Source organism: Nansenia antarctica (genome assembly GCF_963989245.1).
Source record: "Nansenia antarctica genome assembly, chromosome: 15".
In the NCBI taxonomy this organism is placed as follows: Eukaryota; Metazoa; Chordata; class Actinopteri; order Argentiniformes; family Microstomatidae; genus Nansenia; species Nansenia antarctica.
In genome coordinates this window covers 6,277,990-6,304,576 of record NC_137685.1, presented here as the reverse complement: position 1 = coordinate 6,304,576, position 26,587 = coordinate 6,277,990, and the positions used below count along the sequence as shown (strand labels likewise).

The following is a 26,587-nucleotide window of genomic DNA, read 5'->3' as shown; positions in this document are numbered from 1 at the left end:
TGCAGGATTAGAAAGTTTTACCGTTTGCAAAATGTGCTCAAATTTAGGATACTCAAATACCAGGTTGGCATACTAGAATGTCCTTTTCTGATATTAGTCCCACAATTCAATGGGGCAGGTAAGGGACGTGGTCAGTAGCGAAAGGTAGCCACTTACTGTGAACAACATGGTTGAGCTACAGATGATGATTTCTCAGTATGTTTCTCAGTAAGTTTCTCTAAATAGTATGTAGTATGGTTAGTTTGACATAAGTACTTTAAGTTTGAATTCACTTAGTATGTACTTTGGTTAGTACGGAGCAGATATTTTTACACTGTGGCATTTCCAATTGACACAATTGGAAATGCTGATTGGTGATATTGGTGATAAGCTGAACAAGGTACAAGCTGAACAAGGGAACAAGCCCACCATGATGAAACTGTACGGTCAGATGTATAGTAGACTTCTTGAATGTCTCTCAAATCAAGTGATGCATGACTGAGTGACATCTCGTTGGATACTATTGTTGTGGGATATAATTGATTCTTAATAGATTTAGTAGAACTTATAAAGCACAAAGAGCTTAAATCAATTGTCTCCAAAGAGGCCTTTTATTCAGCAAAGTCAGATGAGCGCAGAGAGAAATGAGCAGACCAATAAGCCAGAAGCAATAGCCCAAAAGCAAAAAGCCCCCAACGACGGGTGGGACTCATATTTATAGAGACTGTCCTTGGTCATGAGGTCACTATTCTTGGGAACCAATCATATTATACAAATCTGTGATTACACAAGTTATGGGCCCTCCTGTCCATAGTCAGAATTATTCACTGCGCCACAGATCTTGGCCCATCCCTTACAGCAGGGGTCGGCAATTAGGTTTGGCCTCGGGACCAAAAAAATGTTGAGCCACTGGATGGCGGGCTCGAACATAATCAAAGGCTAATTTAAGTAATTGATTGTTTAAAAATGTGACACGTTCTAATGCTTTGACTTTTCTTTCGAAAAATGTATACATCGCTAGTCAACTAACACAGCTTGTTTTGTGAGCCTGCTAACAATGTAAAGTAGTGTTGTAGTTAACTAGGTAACAATGTAAAGTACTGTTCTAGTTAACTAGGTAACAATGTAAAGTAGTGTTCTAGTTAACTAAGTAACAATGTAAAGTAGTGTTGTAGTTAACTAGGTAACAATGTAAAGTAGTGTTCTAGTTAACTAGGTAACAATGTAAAGTAGTGTTGTAGTTAACTAGGTAACAATGTAAAGTAGTGTTGTAGTTAACTAGGTAACAATGTAAAGTAGTGTTGTAGTTAACTAGGTAACAATGTAAAGTAGTGTTCTAGTTAACTAGGTAACAATGTAAAGTAGTGTTCTAGTTCACAATGTAAAGTAGTGTTGTAGTTAACTAGGTAACAATGTAAAGTAGTGTTGTAGTAAACTAGGTAACAATGTAAAGTAGTGTTGTAGTTAACTAGGTAAAGAGGAAAGTTGGTGTAAACAGGGCATTTAAAGAGGAAAGTTGAGATGTAAACAGGGCATTTAAAGAGGAAAGTTGAGGTGTAAACAGAGCATTTACAGAGGAAAGTTGAGGTGTAAACAGGGCATTTAAAGAGGAACGTTGAGGTGTAAACAGGGCATTTAAAGAGGAAAGTTGAGGTGTAAACAGGGCATTTAAAGAGGAACGTTGAGGTGTAAACAGGGCATTTAAAGAGGAAAGTTGAGGTGTAAACAGGGCATTTAAAGAGGAATGGACAGTGAACTATACGTTCATCCTACCTGGTTTCATCAATGTAAAGCCGTTGTGAGAGACTCACATCTTCCGTGCTCACAATGTTCCTCCCTTTCTATACGCGAGTCGTCCTTTTCGAAATGTAAGTGGCCGAGAGCTACTCATATCTTATTACTTACATTCATTCACATAACGTATCAAAACACTCTGAAATTCTTCACTAGCATGCTCTGTTTCAAATGTCAATGTGTAAGCTCCATACCTGTCAACATTGGGATTTGAAAATATTAAGGGATATTTTCCCGAATATAAAGGATTTTATTTTCGGGCGTGCAGCAAGCATTGGGTTAACTAGTTCCTATGATTAAGTACGTGACTACAGGTGATCAGAATCAGATACCTGGTTGAAAGTAAAATACTTTGAACATCCCTGCATATATATACATGAAAACACAAAAGGGCATATCAATTCAGCACATTTATTTATACATTACTTGACACCATGATGTCAATGGAAAAAGAGCGGCGCAAAGCTACCAGAGATCATTTCAAAACGGAGATAACCGAGGCTGCGTTCGTAAATACGCTCTGGAAATCTGATCAACACTCATGGAATGCCTCTTGTCCAATCAAATTCCGTGGTCCCTTTATGACGTTGCACCTAGTGTGCGTTCCGGCGCTCTCAGAGCAAGATTACGAACGCAGCCCAAGAAACGAGAGGAAACAAGTCAACTCCGACATGGATATAACGATTGTGCGCATGCAACAATTAAGTGTTAAATTATATTATATTATAGGTGAAAAATACGGGAGATTTACGGGAAAATATTTAAACGGGAGCACAGCGGGAAAGAAATGTAAAATACGGGAGAATCCCGGGAAAAACGGGAGGGTTGACAGGTATGCCGAGAGCTACTCATATCTTATTACTTACATTAATTCACATAACGTATCAAAACACTCAGAAATTCTTCACTAGCATGCTCTGTTTCAAATGTCAATGTGTAAGCTCACTATAGTAGTAGCAGTTTCTGTATCCATATATCTGTCACCAGCGGAGTTCCGACTCCCCAACCCCACCTACTGGTGACTGGATTCAGTGGACTAATTGCTCATGCCTGTCACCTGTTGTATGTTTGTATGTGGCTATTTAGGTGTGTCCCCTTTCCCTGTTCCCTTGTTAGTCGATCGCTTGTGTTACCCTTTGGAAAGCTGCCGATTCCTGCTGTATGTATTACCGCTCACGTATCCGATACCCGGAACGTTATTTGAACATTGACTTTGTTTGCGTGTTTGAAACCCTGTACCTTCGTTGGGGCCCTTGCTCAAACTTTACTTTCCGTGTGCTTTGTTCCAGAACCCAGTTTAATAGTTAATAGTTACGTACGTGCTGAGCCCTACTGCTCTCCTTTATGTTTGTCCCGTTTGGAAAGTTTATGTTTGAACCTGCGCACTAAAGAGAACCTTTATTTTATCATATCTCCGTCTCGTTGATTACATACACCGCACCTGGACCCGACACAGTTGTACACACACAGAACTCTGGGCGACGGCAGAGTTCATCACTCAGTGCACCTTAGTGTTCAGCCTACAGCCGACCTCCTTCCCCACGCCACCGAGCAGTCCCGGGTGGCCTACATCACTACCCTGCTAACAGGACGTGCCCTGTCCTGGGCGACGGCAGAGTGGGAGAGGGAGACTACGATATGTGCCAGTTCCCAGCTCTTCATAGCAGAGCTTCGTAAGGTAAGGTCTTTGATCACACCCGGGTGCTCTCTACTTACGAGGCAGGCAGGCGACTCACCGCCTGTCGACAGAACCAGTCAAGTGCTACAACATGTATATGCAGGCCCGGATTAACCCCCTAGGCTGCCCTAGGGTGACCAGACTTGATGTGTGCCCCCCCCCCCCAACACACACACTTTTTATTTTTTTTTATTTTTTACTTTGCAAGTGAAAATTTGATATTTACTATGGTTACAAAAACCATAGATTTACAAGAGCATATTACTACAGTACAGGCTCATCCCAGTTGGGCCTAATGCCGTAGTATAGCCTTGACACTGATGCTCAAATCTGAATGCAACTCACATCCCAATGCAACACGACTTTCTAAATATAGGCTAATTATTTCCATCATAAATGGCCTGAGACTACATGCAAAACCATAACAAAGGGGGAAAATGCACATACTGTACACTACAATAAAACAAGCTCAATACCAACCAAGTCCAAAAATGGAAATAAACAGCGCCTGTCTCTTTGCCGCTCTGCTCACCTTCGTGATGCTGTATCAGACGTAGGCTATAGCCCTGTGCATCACACAGGCCCAAATCAGCCACAGCGTCATATTAGCCCCAAATAATCATAAGTAAGCCTTACCGGTAAGGAAGAGCCTCAGTGCGACAAACACACATTGGAACGTCGTCTGTAGTCCATGTATTCTCAGGATTTGAAGCATCTCCTCTGGTGAACGGGTTGTCTCCTCCCGCACAAAATCCTTGAACTGAATAAGTTCATCTCCAAAGTGTTTGTCCAGGTCATCTGGATATGTGGAGGAGAGCGCAGTAGCGCGTTTACGCACAGAATCGCGGTCCATGTCGGAATCAAACAAAACGCCAAATAGTCCATTCAGGGCCCTGTATGCATCAATGCGCTGAACAAGAGAGGATTGCTTAATTTTTCGCTTGGCAGAGCCACTCAGTTGTCGCCTGTCCATTTTGATTTCTTAGTTGATAGTTTGGCGTCACTGCGTCATCGCGCACCTGTCTGTGATGGGGGGGGGGGGGGGCACTTGTCTGTGACTGGGGGTGGGGCACTCGCAATTATTTATCTTATTATTTATATGATAGCCTAAATATAACCGTTAGTTTTGTATCTGTGTGGATGTCTTCCAGTAAATATAGCCTATATTTTAAAAATGTGCCCAAAATATTTTAAAGGTCTATTCATTGTCCGAATAATTTGGTGCCCCCCCATTGGCTGGTGCCCCAGGGCATTCACCCGATGCAATATATGGATAATCCGGGTTTGTGTATATGGTTGGGTCGGTCCTGTCTGATGCTCTGATTGAATATTATAGTGTAGCCCAGAAAACCATGAAGTTGTACAATACTTCTAATTTCTACTTGGTGGATATTGCTGTTAACAGCTACCCTTCTACAGAGGGAACTCGTGAGCTTAGAATTATAAAGGCCAATGCATACAGCGTGCGATTTTTGTTGCACGACAACATTCGATTGCAATGCACATGGCGTGCAATGCAATTTTTGTCGCACCACAAAATTCCATTTTCAACTCACACCATTGAAGTCTATGAGAAAATCATAAAAAATCTCATCCCAATGCACACAATTTTTTTCGCACCACAACATTCCATTCTCAATTGTTACTTTATTGTTACGTAGTCGGACCAGGCAGGCTGATTACTATAGGCTCTACCAATGTTGCTTGCCTTGCTTCCACAATTTCTACAAGATACAACTGGACATATTGTGATAAAATATGTGGGTCCCCTGATTTAGGGGTATTGGTAAAATGTCAGGAGAGGGAGCGCACAAAACACACAGCCAGAAAGGTGTATTATAAAAGCCACTTTATTATTATGGGCGATGATCAGGCAGACATAGATTCGGAGGACGGAGACAGTCCAACATCTAGCTATTCGCCCCTAGGACTCAACTTCCACAACTGATCATGCATCTCAATTAATCATCATAAATATACAGTAGTACAAATTCATCTCATTCAAATAATCATAGGCCTATAAATAAGACAAACATTGGACATATTGGCTGAATAGTAAATAATTAAAAGGGCACGTAACTCGCCGGGTATTTGAGACCCCCCCGTGGGGTCTGAGCGGTGCACTGCGTGCAACCGATGAGGCTCAATATGTAAGTCCGTCTGGCTGACGAATGTTCCTGCGTTCACGCTACAATATAGTGCCTACATGCTCGATTGTTATTATTATGTAATATAGGCGTCTTGTATGTGAGATGGGCCGTGTAGCTATGTGGCATGACACGGAAATAAATCATGCATGCAGTAATTCGTATAGCTAGTAATGAGACAGCCCATAATGTCACGTTGCTAGGATACACAGGCTCACGTGTCCAGTTATAATAATCATCATCATAATCATCATCATAATAATGTATGTAACGGATCCCTGTATATGAAAAGGCTTGAGACTTACTGCTGTAACTTAAAGTGTTTATTTCCTTCTTCTTTCCTTAATTGAACCTTGAAAGTCCACATGTGATAATCAAACAATCAAATAAATTGCACCATAAATTGCAATTGCACCATAAATTCCTGTCACCCTCCTCCTCCAGAACTACCAAGACCCTCTCACCCTCCTCCCCCAGAACTACCAAGACCCTCTCACCCTCCTCCAGGACTACCAAGACCCTCTCACCCTCCTCCAGGACTACCAAGACCCTCTCACCCTCCTCCAGGACTACCAAGACCCTCTCACCCTCCTCCAGGACTACCAAGACCCTCTCACCCTCCTCCAGGACTACCAAGACCCTCTCACCCTCCTCCAGGACTACCAAGACCCTCTCACCCTCCTCCAGGACTACCAAGACCCTCTCACCCTCCTCCCCCAGAACTACCAAGACCCTCTCACCCTCCTCCCCCAGGAGGACGACCTGTCTGAGTCTGAAGCAGGGCCACCCCCTCCTGTGGATCACACGGCCACAGACCACCGCCACACACCCCCCCTCAGCCAGCCGAACCAGCAAGTGGTTGGGTCCAGCCCCTCTCCAGTGGAGCAGACCGGGCCGTACCATAGACGCCGCAGGTCGAGGGCGGAGCTGGAGGCAGCGGACGCCTTGCTCACTCTGGATGATTAGGAGTGTCTCATCTTCATAATCATCCTCCTCCTCCTCATCAATGTTGGTTCCACAGGGAGGGAGGGGCCGAGCAGGTTGTGTGAAGTAGTGAGCTTCAGGTTTAATACCTCTTTTCTGACAAATCTTCACTAAGTATGCCAACATTTACATGGCTCTGTGGGAGAGGACTGTATTAGCCAAATGCCCACAGAAACCTTTCCTGTATCTGAGGTTTTTACATGATATTTTTGGGGTGTGGACTCACACTAACACAGATTTTCACCATTTCATTGATATGCTCAACACTCCACACCACCCTGCCATCACGGTTAAATATATCCTCCATCCCATAGAGGTGAACTTCCTGGACACAACAGTGTTTTTCTCCCCCCCCACATCAGAACCAGAAATCCCTCTGCACTAAAGTTTTCTTTAAACCCACAGACAGTCACACCCTCCTACACAAACACAGTTACCACCCCAAGCACACATTTACAGGCATAGTTAAGTCCCAACTCCTTAGATACCACAGACTGTGCACATTCCCCCCAGGATGCGGAGGATGCCACTCGGATCCTCTTCGGGGCCCTCAGAAAGAGGGGCTACTCGAGGAGGTTCCTCAGAGGCATCAAGAGCAACACCCTCCGAACACGCACACAGACACAGAATGCATCGCTGGTTACCCCCAATCCCAACAACTCTAACTTTCCTTCCATGCCTAACCCTAACCCTAACTTTTCTTCCATGCCTAATCTCAACCCTAACCCTCCTTCTATGCTTAACCCTAACCTTCCTTCTGTGCCTAACCTTAACCCTAACCTGAAGCCTCCTGGCCGGGGCCTTAAGCCAAGCCCTGGTCCTGTCCATAACACCAAGCCTAAGCCTAATCACAGTCCTAACCCCAAACCCAAGCCTAACCCTAACCCCAGGCCTAACCCCAACCTTAACCCCAACCTTAACCCTAACCTTAACCCTAACCCTAACCTTAACCCCAACCTTAACCCCACTTCTAACCCTAACCCTTACCCTACCCTACCCTAACCCTAACCTTAACCCTATCATCACCGCCTCCAAAACAACCACCTGCTCCCTCGACCCCCTCCCTACCACCCTGACCAAGGCCTGCCTCCCTGCCCTCATCCCCCACCTCACTGCCCTCTTCAACCGTCCTTTTATTTCCTCTGAAGAAGGCACAGTGTGCCGAAACTGTCAGGAGCGCTATTTTATTGTTTTAAACCTTTTGAAAGTCCTTTGACACAACTTTTAACATATTCATTTTAAGGTCTGAGTAGACCTAAAATCAACATTTGTGGTTGTTTTTAAATCTTTGATGTGCTCTAGATCTCCAGTTTTGGATATTATTCTGGTTAAACTCAATACTAGATCCCAGGGAAAACCTGGGCCCGGTTGGGCCAAGCAGACCCCTTATTTTTGGGTGTTTTGTGGTTTTTTTGTGCAGTGAAAACAGACTCACCTGATACACGTGTGTGTTTGATTGAACATGGTTAAGAGCACAGAGTGTGGTTGTTTTACACAGTGTGGGTAGTGGGTTGGCCGGCTCCCATACCGGTTCACAGGAATAACCTGGAAAAATAGTATTGAGAACCAGTTAAGGGTTTTGTTGATCAAAACCCCCGAACATTTTTTACTGACCAATTTAGCTGGGAGAAATAGAGTTTGTGTCATTAGGAACTTTTATTGTCCTGCGTTTGGTTTGTCTCCCATTCCCTTAATTCTTAGTTTGAAAGCACTTAATTTGTTTATTTTCAAGCACTTCTTGAGTGACTTAACTCAGTTTGACTATCAACAACGGCTTTAGTCTATTTCCCCTATTGGGAAAGCATGAGGCTGGATGGCTCTGGTGTTGGGGCGGTGTGGTCGGGTCTTGGTGGAGGGCCAGAGGGGCCTGTGATTAGACTGGAGAAAAGGTATTTCAAACTACTCCAGGCAGTACACCATGCTGAGGTGGTGGAAAGGGCAGAAAGGTCAGAAAGATTCCCGGTGGGAATGATGAAGCAAGTACAAAAACTCACACAATTCATTAAACCATCATCACCAAACCTAGAAACATTAAGAAAAGTAAAGCTCAATACGGATTTGTGGATGCAGAATAACCTGCAAATCCTTAAAGAGCATTATGATTCGGTTTTGGCATCGGGACTTCAGGGTATCTCCCCATTTGAGCAGGTTGCACTAGATAAAGCCATTGCATATGGCAAGGCGAGATACAAACATAGGCTAACAAGCCTGTCTATTGCAACTCTAACATCGCTCGTGGGGAGCGATCATGAGCCCACTGTGCAGGGAGAGGGCAGGCTGGACCCTGTGGAGTGGCCGGAGCTGTTGCGGCCCAACCTGGGCCCTGACCCTGGCCTCGGCCCTGACCCTAACCTCAATCCTGACCCTAATCTTAACCTCAACCCCCATTATGATTCTGGCCCTAACCTGATCTCGGACCATAACCCTTACATAACCCTAGGCCTGACCCTAACCCTAGGCCTGGCCCGAACCCTGGCCCTAAGCCTAACCCTAACTTTAACCTTAGGCCTAACCCTAGGCCTAAACCTAACCCTGGCCCTAACCTTAACCCTAGGCCTAACCCTAACCTTAACCCTAGGCCTAACCCTAACCTTAACCCTGACCTTAACCCTAACCTTAACCCTAACCTTAACCCTGAGCCTAACCTTAACCCTAGGCCTGGGCCTAACCCTAACCCTGGCCCTAACCTTAACCCTAAGCCTGGGCCTTACCCTAACCCTGACCCTAACCTTAACCCTAACCTTAACCCTGAGCCTAACCTTAACCCTAAGCTTGGGCCTAACCCTAACCCTGACCTTAACCCTTCTCTCGGCCTCACACCTGACCCTAACTTGGGCCCGTACCTGGGATCTGGTCGAGCCCAAACTCCACCTGGACCGACAGGACCCACCGGAGTGCGGGTCCATGTGGCTCAGGTCCTGAGGGGTGACACAGTGGAGGAGGAAGGAGTCAGGAAGGATTGGGTCCTTAATTTCGACCTGGGGGCCTCTGAGGAATCAGAGGGGGATTCACCTGAGCGGAGGGGGGGGGAGGTGAGGGGGAACCTCACCAATGTGGCAGTGTTGCTGTCGGACTCCCAGATGTTGGGGGCTTCTGGGGTGTCGGCCAGTCAGGGGTCCGGCCTCTTGTCCAGTTCGGGGTCGGAGCAGGAGGAGGTGGAGGTTCCATCCAACTTGGACAGACCGCTCTGTCACCGCAGTGCATACCAAAAAAGTGTGGTGTGGGAACTTGAGATTAAAAAGCCAGTGGTGATAGTGGGGGATTCGAATCTCAATAGAATCCCCCCCTTCAACTATCCACTGATCCAAGTTGACAGTTTCCCGGGGGCCAACATTTTCCATCTGAGGGATATTCTGACCAAGTTGAACCCTAGTCCTGCCACTCACAAAGTGGTCTTTGTGGTGGGATTAAACAACTGTCTGGGGGGAAACCTGCTCTCGACCATGAAAAAGCAATTCCAACAGCTGATGGCGAGGGCAAGAGTGGTTTTCCCTCAGGCAGAGGTGTTTTTTGCTTTGACACAATACTCACCCAGGTTGCAGGCCCCAGTACGGGCCCTCCGGTCACACCTCCTCCTCCTCCTCTGTCACACAGGGGGTCCCACAAGGCTCAGTCCTCGGCCCCCTGCTCTTCCTCTGCTACACACTCCCCCTCGGTCACATCATCCGCCAATTCAACCTGGACTTCCACTGCTACGCCGATGACACCCAGATCTACATCACCACAAACTCCACCCAGAACCCACCCCTCACTCACATCGAAAACTGCATTTCAGCAATAAAAACCTGGCTCACACACAACTTCCTCAAACTCAACAGTGAAAAGACCGAAGTCATCCTCATCGGCACCAAATCCACCCTCAATAAAACCGGACCCATCACACTCACCATCGATGACACTACCATCACCCCCTCCCCCCTGGCTCGCAACCTCGGCTTCATCCTGGACCCCACCCTCTCATTTGATCCCCACGTCAGCTCCATCGTCAAGACCTCCTACTTCCACCTCCGCAACATAGCAAAAATCAGACACTGCCTCTCCCCGTCCGCTGCTGAATCCCTCATCCACCCCTTCATCTCCTCCCGCCTTGACTACTGCAACTCCCTACTCACCGGCATCACCTCCCGCTCCCTCCATAGACTCCAGATGGTCCAAAACTCTGCTGCACGCCTCCTCTCAAACACCCGCTCCCGTGACCACATCACTCCTGTCCTCCACTCTCTCCACTGGCTCCCCATCAAAGAACGCATCCAATTCAAAATCCTCATCCTCACATACAAAGCCCTCCATAGCCTGGCCCCCCCTTACCTGACTGACCTCCTTCTCCCCCACCGCCCTACCCGTACCCTCCGATCCTCATCCATTGTTCCCCTCACTGTCCCACCCTCAACTCAAAGGCTTCGGTCACCGTGCCTTTTCACGAGCTGCACCACGCCTCTGGAACTCTCTCCCTCAACCACTCAGAGACTCACCCTCACTTCTCACTTTTAAATCCCACCTCAAAACCTACCTGTTCTCCCATGCCTACAGCCTCCCCTACCCCTAGCCATCTCCCCCATCCCAGTGCCCCCGCCCCCCCCCCCCCCCCCCTTGACACACATACAACCACCCCTACCCATCTCCCCTAACCCTGCCACCCCCCTGATATGCATACAGCCTCCCCTACCCCTAACCACCTCCCCTGTCCCCACCACCCCGCCCCCCCCCCCCCTCCCCGTTCGCTGACTCTGTGTTCAATGTTACTTGTTGTTTTTGTGTTTTCCGTATCCCCTATATTGTCAGCGTCTTTGAGCCTCGGAAAAGCGCTATATAAATTCAATGAATTATTATGTTTGGGAAACCCGAAAATCCTCTCCATCTCGGTGCACCAGAGGTAGTCTTCCTTGCCGTTCATGTCGACCGGCAGCGGCCCCATCTTCCCCTGTCTGATGGAGTTGGACTTGGTGGTTATCGTGTGCACTTTGTTGAACTTGGCCGTCCGTCCGAGTTCCAGGCAGTCCTGCTGGTTGACTTTGTCATCCAGTGAGGTAGCTAGAGGTCTGTTCATGCCAGGCAGGTTGCCCCAGAAGTAGCGAGCTCTGTGAGCAGGACTCACTTTCACAGCATCGATCAGGATGGGGTTACACTCCAGGAAGCGGCAGATGTCGGCCTTGTCGTTGGCGCTCATGGAGACCACGTTCTCAAACAGCCAGAAGAACGGCCGGCTGTCGTCTTCCCGCGGCCTCATCATGGTCAGCATCCTGTAGTACTCAAAGAACAGCCGGCCTGTGCCCTCATAGAGGCCCTTACGAGCAGGGTTGACCATGGCCAGGTCGTTGCAGGGGCTTCCACCAATCAGGAGGTCGAAGGGACCCCATTCAGCTAGGTGTTTCCCGGTGATGGTGCGTACGTCGTTGACATGTTGGATGTGACCCTCGTGCTTGATCATGCCCACGGCGATGGAGTCGTCGCAGATCTCTGAGGCGATGTACTGTTCGATCTTGAAGCCCAGGTCTTTCAGCACCAGGCATCCTGTAGCGATCCCGTCAAACAGAGGGGGACTGGGGGGGTTATGGGCCAGAGGAGCGTACCTGGGTGCCTCGGCGGGACATATTCGACCCTAGTCTAATTTCTGACTTTCGCCGGCTCCATCCCGAGGCACCCGGGAGGGCACCGTCACCAGGGGAGTTCCGACTCCCCAACCCCACCTACTGGTGACTGGATTCAGTGGACTAATTGCTCATGCCTGTCACCTGTTGTATGTTTGTATGTGGCTATTTAGGTGTGTCCCTTTTCCCTGTTCCCTTGTTAGTCGATCGCTTGTGTTACACTTTGGAAAGCTGCCGATTCCTGCTGTATGTATTACCGCCCACGTATCCGATACCCGGAACATTATTTGAACATTGACTTTGTTTGCGTGTTTGAAACCCTGTACCTTCTTTGGAGCCCTTGGTCAAACTTTACTTTCCGTGTGCTTTGTTCTAGAACCCAGTTTAATAGTTAATAGTTGCATACACGTGTGCTGACTGCTGAGCCCTACTGCTCTCCTTTATGTGTGTCCCGTTTGGAAAGTTTTATGTTTGAACCTGCGCACTATTGCTCTAAGTAAAGAGAACCTTTATTTTATCATATCTCCGTCTCGTTGATTACATACACCGCACCTGGACCCGACACAGTTGTACACACACAGAACTCTTATAGAAACGTAACAGAAAGCCATATACCGATATAAAACAGAAGCTTACCATAAAACCTACCAGAGGGACAGCCCATCCCTAAATGTTAAGGAACATGTATAAAGACTAGTATGCACCAAGGCGAAACGGGGCTCTTGTCCGGTGAAGCTTCTGCAGTTAACCAGCTGATACTGGCCTGCGGAGGTGAAGCTAGATAAGACCCCTTTCCATGGAATGAAAATGTATAATATTTATAATAATGCTATTGTTTGCTGATGCTATTTGTTTACTGATGCTATTGTTTGCTGATGCTATTGTTTGCTGATGTGCTCGAATAAATATTCTCTTAAAGAACAGTTCAGTAGTGGTGCCGAATATATGATTGGATCATTTTATCGTAGAAGTTTGAGGACGTATCAAGGACGTCTCGTTGAGATTAAACGAACTCGCTTGTAAGTAAAGATTCAATTAACTCAATTCTGGATAAGTTGATCCCCTTACAACAGTGACGTGACGACATGTTGACAGACGGTAGCAATTTGATTGACAGCTGATATAAGTTTTTTGTGTTGGAGGGGGTGGGACATTAGTAAGGGATTGAAATTGGAAAAGGTTTCCAGGGTGATTTTTGGGGGGAAGGCTGCATCTTTTTTACAGGTAGCTCGCGAGCGACGTGTTGGAGACCCATGTTTTAAAGGGACCTTCATGGTAAATAGTGCTATTTTTAGAACTTGCCCTACGGGCGACTCGCGTGGTCTCTGCGGGCACCGTGTTGGCTACCCCTGCGCTAGAGGAATCGATTGATGCATCAAAACCTTGAGAACTGCCTGCGGATTAAAGTGACGTCCATATCACCAGATATCAAGCAATACTGACCGATGGGAGATGCTTTTTGTTTGCGCCGATTTTGTTGTCAATGTTTTTCAGAAAATTAAACAGAATTTGCTTTGTTACTGTTCATATGTGTGTTGCAGTCACATATACGTAAACATTACGTTTGAATGGTTTACTGAGCTTGTGTTATTGTTTTCAAACCACACACGGCATGTCGGCTATTTCAGCACCGTGACGCGTTGTCCACCTGCTTATGATTCACTATGAAGGGTTCAGCGCTGCCTGATTGTCTGTCCCTGTGTCATTCACTCTCAACATGGATAAAAGTACAATAAGCATTATTCAGGTGGAGGTCGATTCTCTATTCGGACATTATAGGCGCTATATGTGGGACTGTCGGTCCGATATTATTAAAAGAAAGAAAAGTGGATTCTCAAAATAATCTGCTGGGCCAAATATTATTGGTGACGGGCCAGCAATGGCCCACGGGCCGCCTATTGCCGACCCCTGCCTTACAGGAAGGAAATGGGCCTTCCTTGAGTGCTGCTAGATTCGCCAAACTGTAGAGGGACTTACATTTCTCAGTATACAATGATATAAAACTACAACACTATTATTTTGTCTGATGAAGTGATCGAAGACGTGTCAAGAGACAAGGAGAAAGATAAATCACCGTGTGTCTTTGTGATGCATCTTGGTTTACTTTCTATCTGCTAATAATTCAGTGAGAGAAAGTGCTTGAATTCATCATCTTCATAATGGTGGTCCCCTGAGTGTGTGCCCAGTCATTGTGATGATGACTGATGAACTCACCTCAGTGTCATGGGAAATAGATACATTAATAGTGAATGGTACATCTGTGTGGTTATGCTGAGTGGAAGGCTGGGGGAGATTTAATTTGACGTTAATAGAAATTACCTACACTATCATTATTCATTCACTCACTCACTCACTCACTCACTCGCTCACTCACTCACTCACTCACTCGTTCACTCACTCACGCACTCGCTCACTCGTTCACTCGCTCACTCACTCGCTCACTCACTCACTCACTCGCTCACTCACTCACGCACTCGCTCACTCGCTCACTCGCTCGCTCACTCACGCACTCACTCGCTCACTCGCTCACTCACTCACGCACGCACTCACTCACGCACGCACGCGCGCGCTCGCTCGCTCGCTCACGCACGCACTCGCTCGCTCGCTCGCTCGCTCGTTCACTCACTCACGCACTCACACACTCACTCGCTCACTCACTCACTCACGCACGCACTCACTCACTCGCTTAATCATTTAACAACCCATCCCCCTCATCTACAACATGTCTCAACAACTCCACGGCTGATGTCTCTGTGTTATCAGCTGTTTGTGCATCGCACGAAATAATTAAATAATCAGTCAAGATGAATAGTCCTAGTATAAAGAAAGAAATGTGAAAAGGCTAATGTTAAATTCAACATTTTGCTCCTCTGGGTAGGGACCAGCTGTGATCAGTATAGCCTTTAATCTCAGCATTAGCGGTTAGGAGGGACAGAAAACTGACACTTTTCTTTCCCTTCACCAGACTTAATGAAGTCATTACTTGTCACAGTGAGAGAGGGGAGGACCCCTCTGAGGCCTAATGATAGTATGGATGGCTGGATACAAATGAACAGAAGGCATAAAACATTGCAAGCCTCCCTGGAGAAAGCCTATCCGATTCCCGAGTCGGCCTAGAGAGTTGTCTTCATCCATCATCACTCAGAGTTGAATCTGACTAAAATGCTCCATGTATCCCAGAGTGTCTTCAGACTTGGCATAGCACACTTTTGGAATTGTTCTCTCCTGAAAATCACATCAGAATATAAGCTTGTGTCAATAGAATGATATTAACACACATGCTCTCCTTTGGTTTAGTGTATGGAATGATGTTATGTTTGTGAATTGTATACTTTAGTAGACCATGAATTCCATGATTCCAAAATAAGCTATTTAGCTGTCATTTTGTCTGTGTTTATGGTGGAGCTTTTGCTACATGAATCATGTGTTTTTTTTCCCTGAACTGGATGATTCATTACTGCTTCTTCCTCCTTCTAGAGAACACCTAGAACGCCTTGAAAATGGAATAGAAAAGTTGTGAGCTTCTATCTCCGTTTAGGGTAGTTCAGAGATATTGAGTGTCAGTGTTTACATTCCATTATGTTTTGTGAGATGGAACCTTTGTATTTTATTAATTACTAACTAAAAATGTCAACAATGTCAATGTAGACGGTTCAGCAGAATAAGTGAGCGGGTGACAAAGATGTAAACAGATGAGTAAACTTTTATTACCGTCGAAGTCATAAACTCAGAGTCAAGGAGTACAGAACAGAGGTCACAAATGAGAGACAGGACCTACAGGTGACCACTGGTCCTGACCACCATTACATCTATAGATACATCAGAAAGTGCATGGCAAAATGAACACACCTGTCATACTAAATACAAAGGTATGCGCTGAAAAAAACATTGCTTTAAATTTTTGTAACAGTATTTATTTGCGGTCTTGACTGTAAATAAGAGAATGAACGACGCAAAAAACTATTCACACACATTATTTCTGATATTGTTTTAAAGACAAAATAAAGACATTGTAGAACATTATAATATATTGTAATAATAGATCTGAATATTCATATCTATCAAGAACCTATCAACCAAAGACATATTTTCATATCGGAAACATTAATAAACAATAGGCTTTGGAGCAATAATTTTAATAATGACTAGTCAAAAAAGACAGCAATTATGATCTGCTACCCTGCATTCCATTTAAAATAATTGCTCCAATTGTTCATACTGCCACAGAAACTTGCAGGTACTCATAGAAACATTGTCCCTTGACAACTATGATATACAATAAGACAAAGAAACTGCAGAGAGACCCATAAAACACATTAAGATAATTATAATGTGCATGTGCTAGATGTCTACCGACAATATAACCACTGTCTTGCTGTGACAAGGGAGGGACAACTCTCTGCACCCAAGGTGCATTGTGGGAACGAACAGAAAATCAAGTGGGGTACACAGGTCAGAAACGTGACTAATATGATTACAGCTTCTACCCCTGTTTGACAATGGCCATGTCGTGAGCTTAGAATGATAAGGTTCTATCTCCATCTAGGGTAGTTCAGAGATATTGAGCGTCAAAGTTTTTACATTCCATTATGTTCTGTGAGATGGAACCTTTGTATTTTATTAATTACTAACTCAAAAATGTCAACATTTAAAAATAACACCACACAGGCATTAAGAAACACCTAATGGATCAGATTATGTAAAAAAACTCAATTTTGAAAAGAATTGAGAGAACCTTATAATTCTAACGTCACGTAATATGATTACAGCTTCTACCCCTTTTTGACACATGGCCATGTGCTAAGTGACCATCTGGACATTGAATCAAATGATGTCATGGACAACAGGTTTTCACTTACAGGTACACGTACTGTATAGAGAACACCAAGAGAAGAATCACAGTTTCGGCAACAAGTTGAATATTGCTAAATTTATGGTGATTACAGAGAACTCTTACCGTACCTCATTATTGATACTAAAGGGACTGATGACAATAAAAATGTACAATAAAGAAGTATTATTATTGTTATTAATATCTTAAGAATACGTACACATATGAACAAAACAAACAATACAAATGAATAAATAAATGTTTGTAAAAAACAAATAAAGATAGAAGTATAGAATTATTTGCTCTTAGTTCGTCTTTTTCCTTTTTGCAACAAAACAGCTGGATGGTAAAAATTGCTTTTACAATAGACTTAGATCTGTAGTTACCATTACACAGTTACTATCTAACGTGACATACTGTACAGTCGAGAAAAGAAAGCTCTCCCTTGTAAATGTTATGTAGGCATTATTGACCAGGTCTCTCTTGAAAAATAAAGTTTATCTCAATGAGACTAGCCTGAATAAATAAAGATACAAATGTAAATCTCTTTAGAAATGACACCACATACTTGATTTAGACATACAGTATGACATATTAAAACCAGAAAAAAGGGAAACCAACATTTTAACAGGACGAATCTTAGTTAGATATGACGGATAAAGATATGTGATGAGGCCTGTCGTAAGATTCAAAAAGATGAGCTACAAAACTATCTCTAGATGCATAGAAACTACTGTGGAACAAACACATAACTAACTTCACATCACATACATTTATAGTAGTGGCAATGCATGTACAGAATATTCATAAATAAAAGTCTATGGAACAATACACTGTATGCGTTTTAAACAAAACAGGAACCTTAACGGGGCCCTCCACTCAGAGCCCAGACTATGCCCAACAGACAGATAAGACTTGGGTTGGCCGAGATGAGAAAGACGTCTCCAGTTTAAAGGCCAGTACCACACCGTTATCTATCAAGAGTGGAGTCCTAACTTGAGATCCGTGCTCGTAAATCGAATCATCGCGCAAATTTCCCCATTGACATCAATGCAAGGCTTACGCAAAAAGAGTTACGCGGGCGGAAGTTATGATTCTACTCCGAATGCATGTCCTTTCATACTTTTTAACCCAAGTACAAATGTGAAATTAACAGCATATGTTGAGAACGCATGCTGTTTTGGCTACTTCTACAAAGGTCTCTATGTACAGAATCTTTACACTTATAGCCAACGTGGTTCTTTCCTGAGCAGAAAGCTGGCAAGGGAGTGTGTTATGCCTATCTCAAACCCCGGGCTTGCATCCCTCCACTAACCATGTTTGGCTTCAACAGACAACAGGAGGTTGGTGGAGGATGAGCTCATTGTAATGAATGTTATGGAATGAGACATCTCCTCATTCCATTCCATTTATTACAACGAGCCTGTCCTCTGATTTCTGCATCCACCAGCCTCACGACTGCAACATACACACTACTAATGATGAGTGTGTATGTATACAACAAATATCATAGCAATGTTTCATCCCGTCGGAGAGATCAAACACAATCTTTTACTGGTGTAAAAACACATTGATCAGAGGAGTAGAAAAGGACGAATGATACAGATCACTGTGAAAGATCGACATTACAAGAGCAAAGCCAAAGTTGTTAATTACTGTGTTGACGACTACCACAGTAATGTCATAAATATTGTAAGAGGAGTTGGACTAAGGGGCTCATTAAGAGAATTGCTTGAAAAGCTGGTACAGCACAAATAATGTTTTCCCCACATACTTTTAACACTAGAGGGAAGAGCTCAGAGAGCGCCCCCACCTTGCGCCCCCCCGCCACCCCCGCCACCCCCTCAGACATAAGAAGCCTCTGTCAGGCCAGAGAGAATACATGTACAAAGAAAGCCAGGGCGAATTCACCACTCAGGAAAGAAAATGACTCGTGGGTCTTTGAGTTGATACGAATGCTGCAAAGTGAGAGAGAAGCAGTAGAGTCAGTGTCACCATGCTAGCAGCTAATGTACAGTGCGCAGGGATTGGTCAGAAGAGTGAGGGAGGTCATAGGTGAGAGAGAGGACCAGGGACACCCACAGTCTAGCCCTGCTCATCACCAGCCTCGGTGGCCGGTTGTAGCGGAGTCGGGGCCTCTCCGTTACACTGTGACGAGGGGTCAGGTGACTCCTCGGGGGGGGCGGGGCTGGCCAGGTCAGAGGCAGGAGGAGGAGCCTCCTCCACCTCCGCCGCGGCCTCTGGTGTCGCCTCGCTGGACGACACGCTCGCAGGGGGCTCCGTGACAGCAGGCGGCTCCCCCTCAGGGGCTACAGCCGCAGGGGAGGCGGAGGGGTCAGTGGGAGCCTGTGGGGCATCTGGGGCGTCTGGGGCTCCTGCTGACACCGCGGGGCTGGCTGCCCCTGAGTCCCTCTGCTCTGGAGCTCTCAGTCGCTTCATGATGGTGGTGACCCGCACCGCTTTCTGCAGGAGGAGGAGATGACAGAATTAGAACACACTCAACACTCCACTCAAGTACTTGTTACGGAACATTTCAATCTTTCACAGGATATATCTATCAAATTCCACGTACGGTATACTTATACTTATGTAATAAAACATTGCGCCACTTATTATTACCGCAATTTTAAATACACAGGGCCCACGACATGCTTTTGTGATACACTCACTGAACACTTTATTAGGAACACCTGTTACACCTTCTCATTCGTTTTCTTGGCACACATTAGGCCTGTTAATACCAATCAATCGTCACTTGCCACTGCCAATGCCACAGCCTATTTGAATACTGTTGCTGACCATGTGCGTGACGTCATGGCCACAATGTACCCATCTTCTAATGACTACTTCCAGCATGATAAAACAAAAGTCGTCTCAAACTGGTTTCATGAACATGACATGACAACAATAGAGCACCGTTGGGATGTGGTAGAACGGGAGATTCACAGCTTGAAAGTGCGCCTGAAAAATCTAATCAATGTTTCCAACATCTTGCGGAGTCAATGCCACAAAGAATTGAGGCTGTTTTGAGAGCAAAGGGAGGCCCTACCCAGTATTAGTATAGTGTTCCTAATAAAGTGTTCAGTGAGTGTGTATATAGTTGACTTAAGAGGAAAAAGAGGCTTACCTTCCACTTAGCTTTGGCAAAGTTTTTCTCTATTTGTGCACAGACGTTATCCTTAATATTCTTATTTGAAGCTGCATTTCCAGAAATCCTGAGACAAAGGAGGAAACATTTTAACGTCAGTGTCAGACTTAGTGCTCTCTTCTTTTGACTTAAACAAACAATGCCAGTGACAGTTCGGGGGCGGCCGTGGCGCAGGAGGTCGAGCTGCCGTCTAATTGTTGGCAGATCGGCGGTTTGAGCCCCGGCTGGCCACATGTCGAAGTGTCCTTGGGCAAGACACTGAACCCCAAATTGCTCCCAGTGAGCGGGCCGGCACCTTGCATAGTAGCTTGCCGCCATTGGTGTGTGAATGTGTGTGCGAACGGGTGAATGAGAGGCCGTTGTAAAGCACTTTGGATAAAGGCGCTATAATAAGTGCAGTCCATTTACCATTTACCATTAGTTCAGCATTGCAGCTAGGAGGAGTAATACTAATGACCCAATATAGTTCAATGATGAATCATTATACCAACAACCAACATGAAAGTGCTACTGTATGCTGCCCCTCGCCCCCTTCCATACTGTACCACATGATGCCACATACACATTCACATGATTCATCTGGTGCTGTGTTTTCACATGACTGTAGTCTTCTGAGAAGTTACAGTAGTGAGCCACAGTCTAGTTCCACAGTGTGGGGAACATGGCGCGTTCCGTCCTGTGGCTCCCCCTGCAGGTCGGAACGCGCCATGTTCCCCACACACAGTACTGTAGTTGTGTGTGTCCGTACCACTCATGGTTAATCGCCTCCTGAGCAGTCAGCCTCTGGTCCTGGTCCACCTCCATCAGACGGGACACCAGACCTTTAGCTGTGAATGAATAAATTCAATAAACAAAATTCACGTTGACGGGCTTACTTAAGATGGCTTAAGTCAGCTCAGCTGCCTCCTCTTGAGTATTGATTTAATCTTAAAAGAACCTGAATCGGAGATGTCATCCCAGTACGGAGAGTCAAATTCATAGTCTCCCGCCAAGATCTTCCTGAACAAGTTCTTGTCATGATTTTCATAATCGTCGTCGTCAGTTTCGTCATAGAACGGAGGGTTGCCTGACAGCCTGAGGATCACAAGGTAAAATACATATGTGATATGTATGTATATTACACACAAGACAGCTTTTTGTTCTCACTCTTTTCTTTCTTGTCATTTTTGTCACTGAATAATAGCACCACTCACAGTATGTACATGATAACACCCATGGCCCAGCAGTCTACAGGCCTGCCGTATCTCTGTCTCCCAACCACCTCTGGTGCTGCAGGAGGAGAAACAGAGTTAAGAAAGCTCTCTGAGAGTCAAATCTAATTCTAAAGTTCAATGCACACGGCCCCGATTTTGTCGCACTGCCGAATTCGATTCCGTTGTTTTGAATGAGACAATGCACACGGCGTGCAAAAAAATGCTATTCGATTCTCCATTCACACCAATTGAAATAATTAAAAGAATTGAGAATCGAATGTTGTCGTGCGACAAAATCGTACGCCGTGTGCATTGGCCTTAACTCCCCTGCATTCACCAAATGCATTCAAACCCCCCCCCCCCAACACACACACACACACACACACACATCTTGGGTGGTTTTCTCTATCACTCTCTGGTAGTTTGCTCCTTACCCAAGTATTCAGGTGTCCCACAGGGATCCTTGATCAGCCCATTCTCCAGCTTGGCCAGATGGAAATCACTGATCACTATTTTGGAGTGTTTCAGTCGGTTGTAGTACACCAAGTTCTCCAGCTGAGAAAAGAACATCATGATGACAGCAGTTTGATCACGGTTATATTTTTTTGCAAAGTGATGTCATTTAAATTAATACAGATTTTTCAAGTACACCTTATCACTTTTTGATGTAAATATTTAAGTAGTCAGATGAGTCAGAACTGTACTGTAAATATGAATTATAGTTAATTTGTCAAACTATTTGCTTTTCGTAAAAGTCCTTTATGCCTTAAACCAATTTAAGTAAGTAAAAAAAACATGAAAAAGAGGCAAGGACCCTACGTCTTCTCAACTTCTCAACTCGACCATAGAAGGGTGCACTGCTTATTACCTTGAGGTTCCTGTGGACAATGTGAAGGGAGTGCAGGTAGGCCACCGCCTCTAACACCTGGCGGATAACATTACTGGTGTCACGCTCAGAATAGTAGCCCTGATCCAAGATCCAATCAAACACCTCTCGCCCTGTAGCACTGTAAACAGGGAGAGGAGGGAGAGGAAGGGCATTAAGCATTGTTCTCATGACGTGCTGTAGGTGCTTTGAGTCAGTATCAAAGAGCTCCTCTTCAATCATTTAATAATAAAGCTTATTTGATGTCTCTGGTACAGGGAGACTTTGAACATCTTGCAAAACATGGTTTAGACTTAGAGATCTGTGCTTGTATTCCTATGTACTGCAATTACCATAGAAATTACAATCTTGCCAAGGGCAAAGGCTTTCCAAAGTCGTCAAAATCACAAAATCCACCAAAAACCTGTTCAAGGATGGTGATTTCAATCATGTCAATAAGGGTTTTCTCCTCTGATCTCTGACGGATCTTGCCTCATGACCAGAATTTAAAAACCCTACAAATCAATGCAATCCTGGAGGAGATGCAATATCATATATAAAGAGAATCTATGGTAATCCATAAAATCCCCAAGAACACACACTTGATGAGAATATGGAGCAGCACAGAAGATGAATTATATCTGAATACCAAATGAAGGCTGCAGAAGAGGAAGAAGAAGGGGGGGGGTTGAGAGCTGTAGTGCTCATATCTACAGAGCCTCGGGCTAGTACGGATCATTCCCCATGAGTGCATAATCAACACACAGACTGTACTGTAGGCCCTCGCTTATACCGCTAAGACAGAAGTAGCATTCTCCACCAATCAGACGGTCTGAAACTCACAGTTCAAGGAAGAGGAAGTATTCTTTTCTGGTCTCAAAGACATCAACCAGCTGGAGAATATTGGGGTGCTTCACCCTGGAGAGGGAACAGGGTGACACAGAATGAGAAGAGAGTCAGGGACATGTGTGTGGAAGGTGAGGAGAAGAAGGAGGCTGCACCTCGTTCATACAGATCCAGTATTACTGTGGATTAACGCTCGTGAATAACACACTCCGATCAGTCAGCCGAGCCAAGATAAGAAGTGACCTTGTAGAGGGGGAGAAAAAACGACACCAGTAAACATAATCAACTCAATCGCATTCATGGCCCTGATACAGTATGTGCTTGTATAAACAACTGGTGGGGAACACCCCCAAGGGTTAATAGAGAGGAAAACCCATCCATAGATAAGGTACTTTATGCATGGTATTTTGATGAGTGCATTTGTGAACAAGGACAACCCTGCAGCAGCAACAGTATAGAGCAAGTTGACCGTGACAGTGACGATAACAACTGTGGCAGCGAGGAAACTTCACGGTCAGTTTTTTTTGTCAGCGAGTTTTGATGTGCCAATGCATAGTTTAACAGTTCGAATGAAGCATTAAACATGGAATCGCTGCCTGAGTCTCTGGTTCTCACTGGTGGCTGCAGGGGAGGGGAGTGGACTGATGGAATCCAATTGAAATTGCAAGCAAGGCCCGACCAAGGTCATCCTTTTTTGTGTATCTATCTGCCTACCTGGAGAACAGATTAGACAGTGTTCAATGCTCATAAAGAAATTACTACCTCGATCTTCTCCACCATTATTCAATTTGCTTTTTCATCTTTTATTCTTTGTGCTTCCTGCTGCTGTCTGTAACAAATTGTTAGATAAGGGTTCAGGTTATGCTAATTCAGGTCTTACTGCAGAGCGAGCGAGGGAATGAAAAAGAGGCTGTCATAGGCTGATGAATACATGGGCTGATGAATGCAAACCCTAATGGGAGAAAAAATGCTCGAGATAAACAACGTTTAAGGAAACGCTAGCACTGTGTGACAGTTTAGCAGAATTAAGATTGCTTTACTATTTCATACAAAATGTAGCAGACACCTTTGTTTTCACTATTTTTCGCTCCAATGAATGCCCACAGTGTGCATTTAGTCTTTAGGGAGGTTAAACAAACAAAATAACTTATTCCTCACAGAGATTGAAAGTAGTCAACCAAACAAACATTGTACAGACAGAAAATTGGATTACACAGAGTGCTCTATAAGGTAGCATTTTGAAAATATACAAGTAGGCACATATTGTAAAGGCGATAGACCTTTAAACTCACATCTTTAAAATTAGGATCTCGTTTTTTGCAGCCTTCCGAACTTTCCTTCCATCTTTCTTCAGGAACTTTTTACAAGTGAACATTTTCAACGTGTTTTTGTCCTTAGCCCTGAAGATCTCACAGAACTCCTCCCTGAGGGGCACACAATAACACACAGGGTCACACAAAATCATTACAGCCATAATCATTGCCTTCCTAGGTGTTATAGGTGGAGCTGAATTGTGTATTGCATAATCTGGGAAACCATGTTATTTTATTTATTTTTTTATTTCTTGATTTTTTTATAAACAAATTGACAATTGTGCGCTTGTGAGTGACAGTGTCATAGAAAACAGAAAAAACAACAACCTACAATAGCTACTACAAGGAAAACAACCCACAGTCAGCTTGGTGATATTTCACATAATAGTAAACATAGTAACCGCACCGCTCAGGTCAGAGTAAGTGGGAAGGTACATTTCTCTGCATAGGCAGTGAAAGGCCCCCGCATATTTTAACATTTCTTGAAAGAGCATTTTAATGTATATATTGGATTTTTCCAAACTATAAATTATTTAAAATGTATTTCATCCACTATCCACTATTAGAGTGTGAGAAGGTAGTGTTGGTGATTTCCATCTCATTAGTATTAAACGTCTAGCCAATATTTAATTAAGTTTAATAAGTTACAAAAGCTGTCAGATCCGTTTGGGGCCGAGGCAAAGCCAACTAAGGGATGCCAAACAGTGCAGTAATGGCATTATCCCAGTTACCTCCGACAGAGTATTTGAATTAATTAATTATGAATTAGTGTGGTGAGCAACTTTCCATTGAATCAACCCATCCCAGCAAGCACCGACAGACCCGGACGAATTCGGACCAGCCCGATAACGGCCAGAGCAAATTTAATCAAAGCTTGACGAGGGTGGGGTTGTAGGGGCAGTTTTCTTTACGATTTACATAGAGCTTTTGATACTGTAAATCATAATGTCCTCTTGTCAAGACTTTCATGCTTTAATTCTTCTGCAAGTTCTTTGAAATGGATGGAGTCCTATTTGACTATGCGAAGGCAATGCACACCGATTGGAACAACACTCTTCTCACAGACTGACTGCTCCCTGGGTGCGCCCCAGGGATCCATCTTGGGCCCTTTACTTTTCCGTCTATACGTCAAGGACCTTCCTACTGTACGCCCTGATGTAATGACCCAGATGTACGCAGATGTCACAGTGGTTTTCAACCCTCTCCTCGGGGACCACCAGCCATTCCACATATTTGATCTGTTCCACCACCAGCACACCTGATTCAACTAATCATAATTGCTTTGCACTTGCACTTTTAGTTGAATCAGGTGTGCTGGTGGTGGAACAGATCAAATATGTGGAACGGTTGGTGGTCCCCGAGGAGAGGGTTGAAAACCACTGCACTAGAGGCAACTGTGTGGTCCACTGAGTTCGGCCGTTCAGCCTTTTCCATCAGAGCTGTACATTTCTGGAACATAATCCCCAGCTCTATCAAACAATGTTCTACTCTGACAGGCTTCAAATCAGAACTGAAATCATGGCTGATAGATAACCAATCATGTGACCATTGACCACATAGTGTGATGTTTTTATGTCCAGTTCTCAACGACTGTTCAATGACCTGAATACAACCAACTGTTTTAGGTCACCAAAAAGTTGTTGAGAAGACGTCATAGAAATCGCCAAAACGACATGTGATCTGACCTAGTCCTGGAGGTCCCTGAAAGACGTCATCATGACATCTTTATAACGTCTTTGTGCTTGCTGACACAGACAGGTGAGGTATGCAAACGTTTAAGAATATCCCAAGTTCCATCTTCATGTTATAAAGGAAATGTCTCAACTACAAGGATCATAGAGACATGATTCTTGTGTATGTTACTAGGTCTGTTGGTTCAGTCAGGTACTGACAGCATACTTACGATTTAACAATCTGTCCCAGGTCATATTTATCTGTCACTTCAGAAGGATTGTTGTAATCCTTCTTTTCCCCAATTGTTAAACAGCCAAATGGCATGGCCACTCCTGCCCTGAGAGAGAGAGAGAGAGAGAGAGAGAGAGAGAGAGAGAGAGAGAGAGACAGACAGAGAGAGATCAAGAGAGAGAGAGAGAGATCAAGAGAGAGAGAGAGAGAGAGAGAGACAGAGAGAGAGAGAGAGAGAGACAGAGAGAGAGATCAAGAGAGACAGAGAGAGATCAAGAGAGACAGAGAGAGAGGGGGGGAAGAGATGGAGAAGGAA

At 44.8% G+C, this 26,587-nt stretch overlaps 1 protein-coding gene across 1 annotated transcript; it reads right to left on the bottom strand.

Annotated features, from left to right (window-relative positions):
* Positions 1-19,086: 19,086 nt before the first annotated feature.
* camkvb (CaM kinase-like vesicle-associated b) lies at positions 19,087-26,373 on the bottom strand (the record flags this gene model as incomplete). Its single annotated transcript, XM_080546174.1, has 10 exons — positions 26,270-26,373; positions 24,346-24,477; positions 23,051-23,125; positions 22,211-22,349; positions 21,777-21,897; positions 21,343-21,418; positions 21,087-21,223; positions 20,898-20,976; positions 20,129-20,216; positions 19,087-19,464 (listed from the first exon to the last, which is right to left on the bottom strand). Exons 1-10 carry the CDS (start codon positions 26,362-26,364, stop codon positions 19,087-19,089), a joined length of 1,320 nt encoding a protein of 439 aa, XP_080402300.1. The 5' UTR covers positions 26,365-26,373.
* Positions 26,374-26,587: the final 214 nt, after the last annotated feature.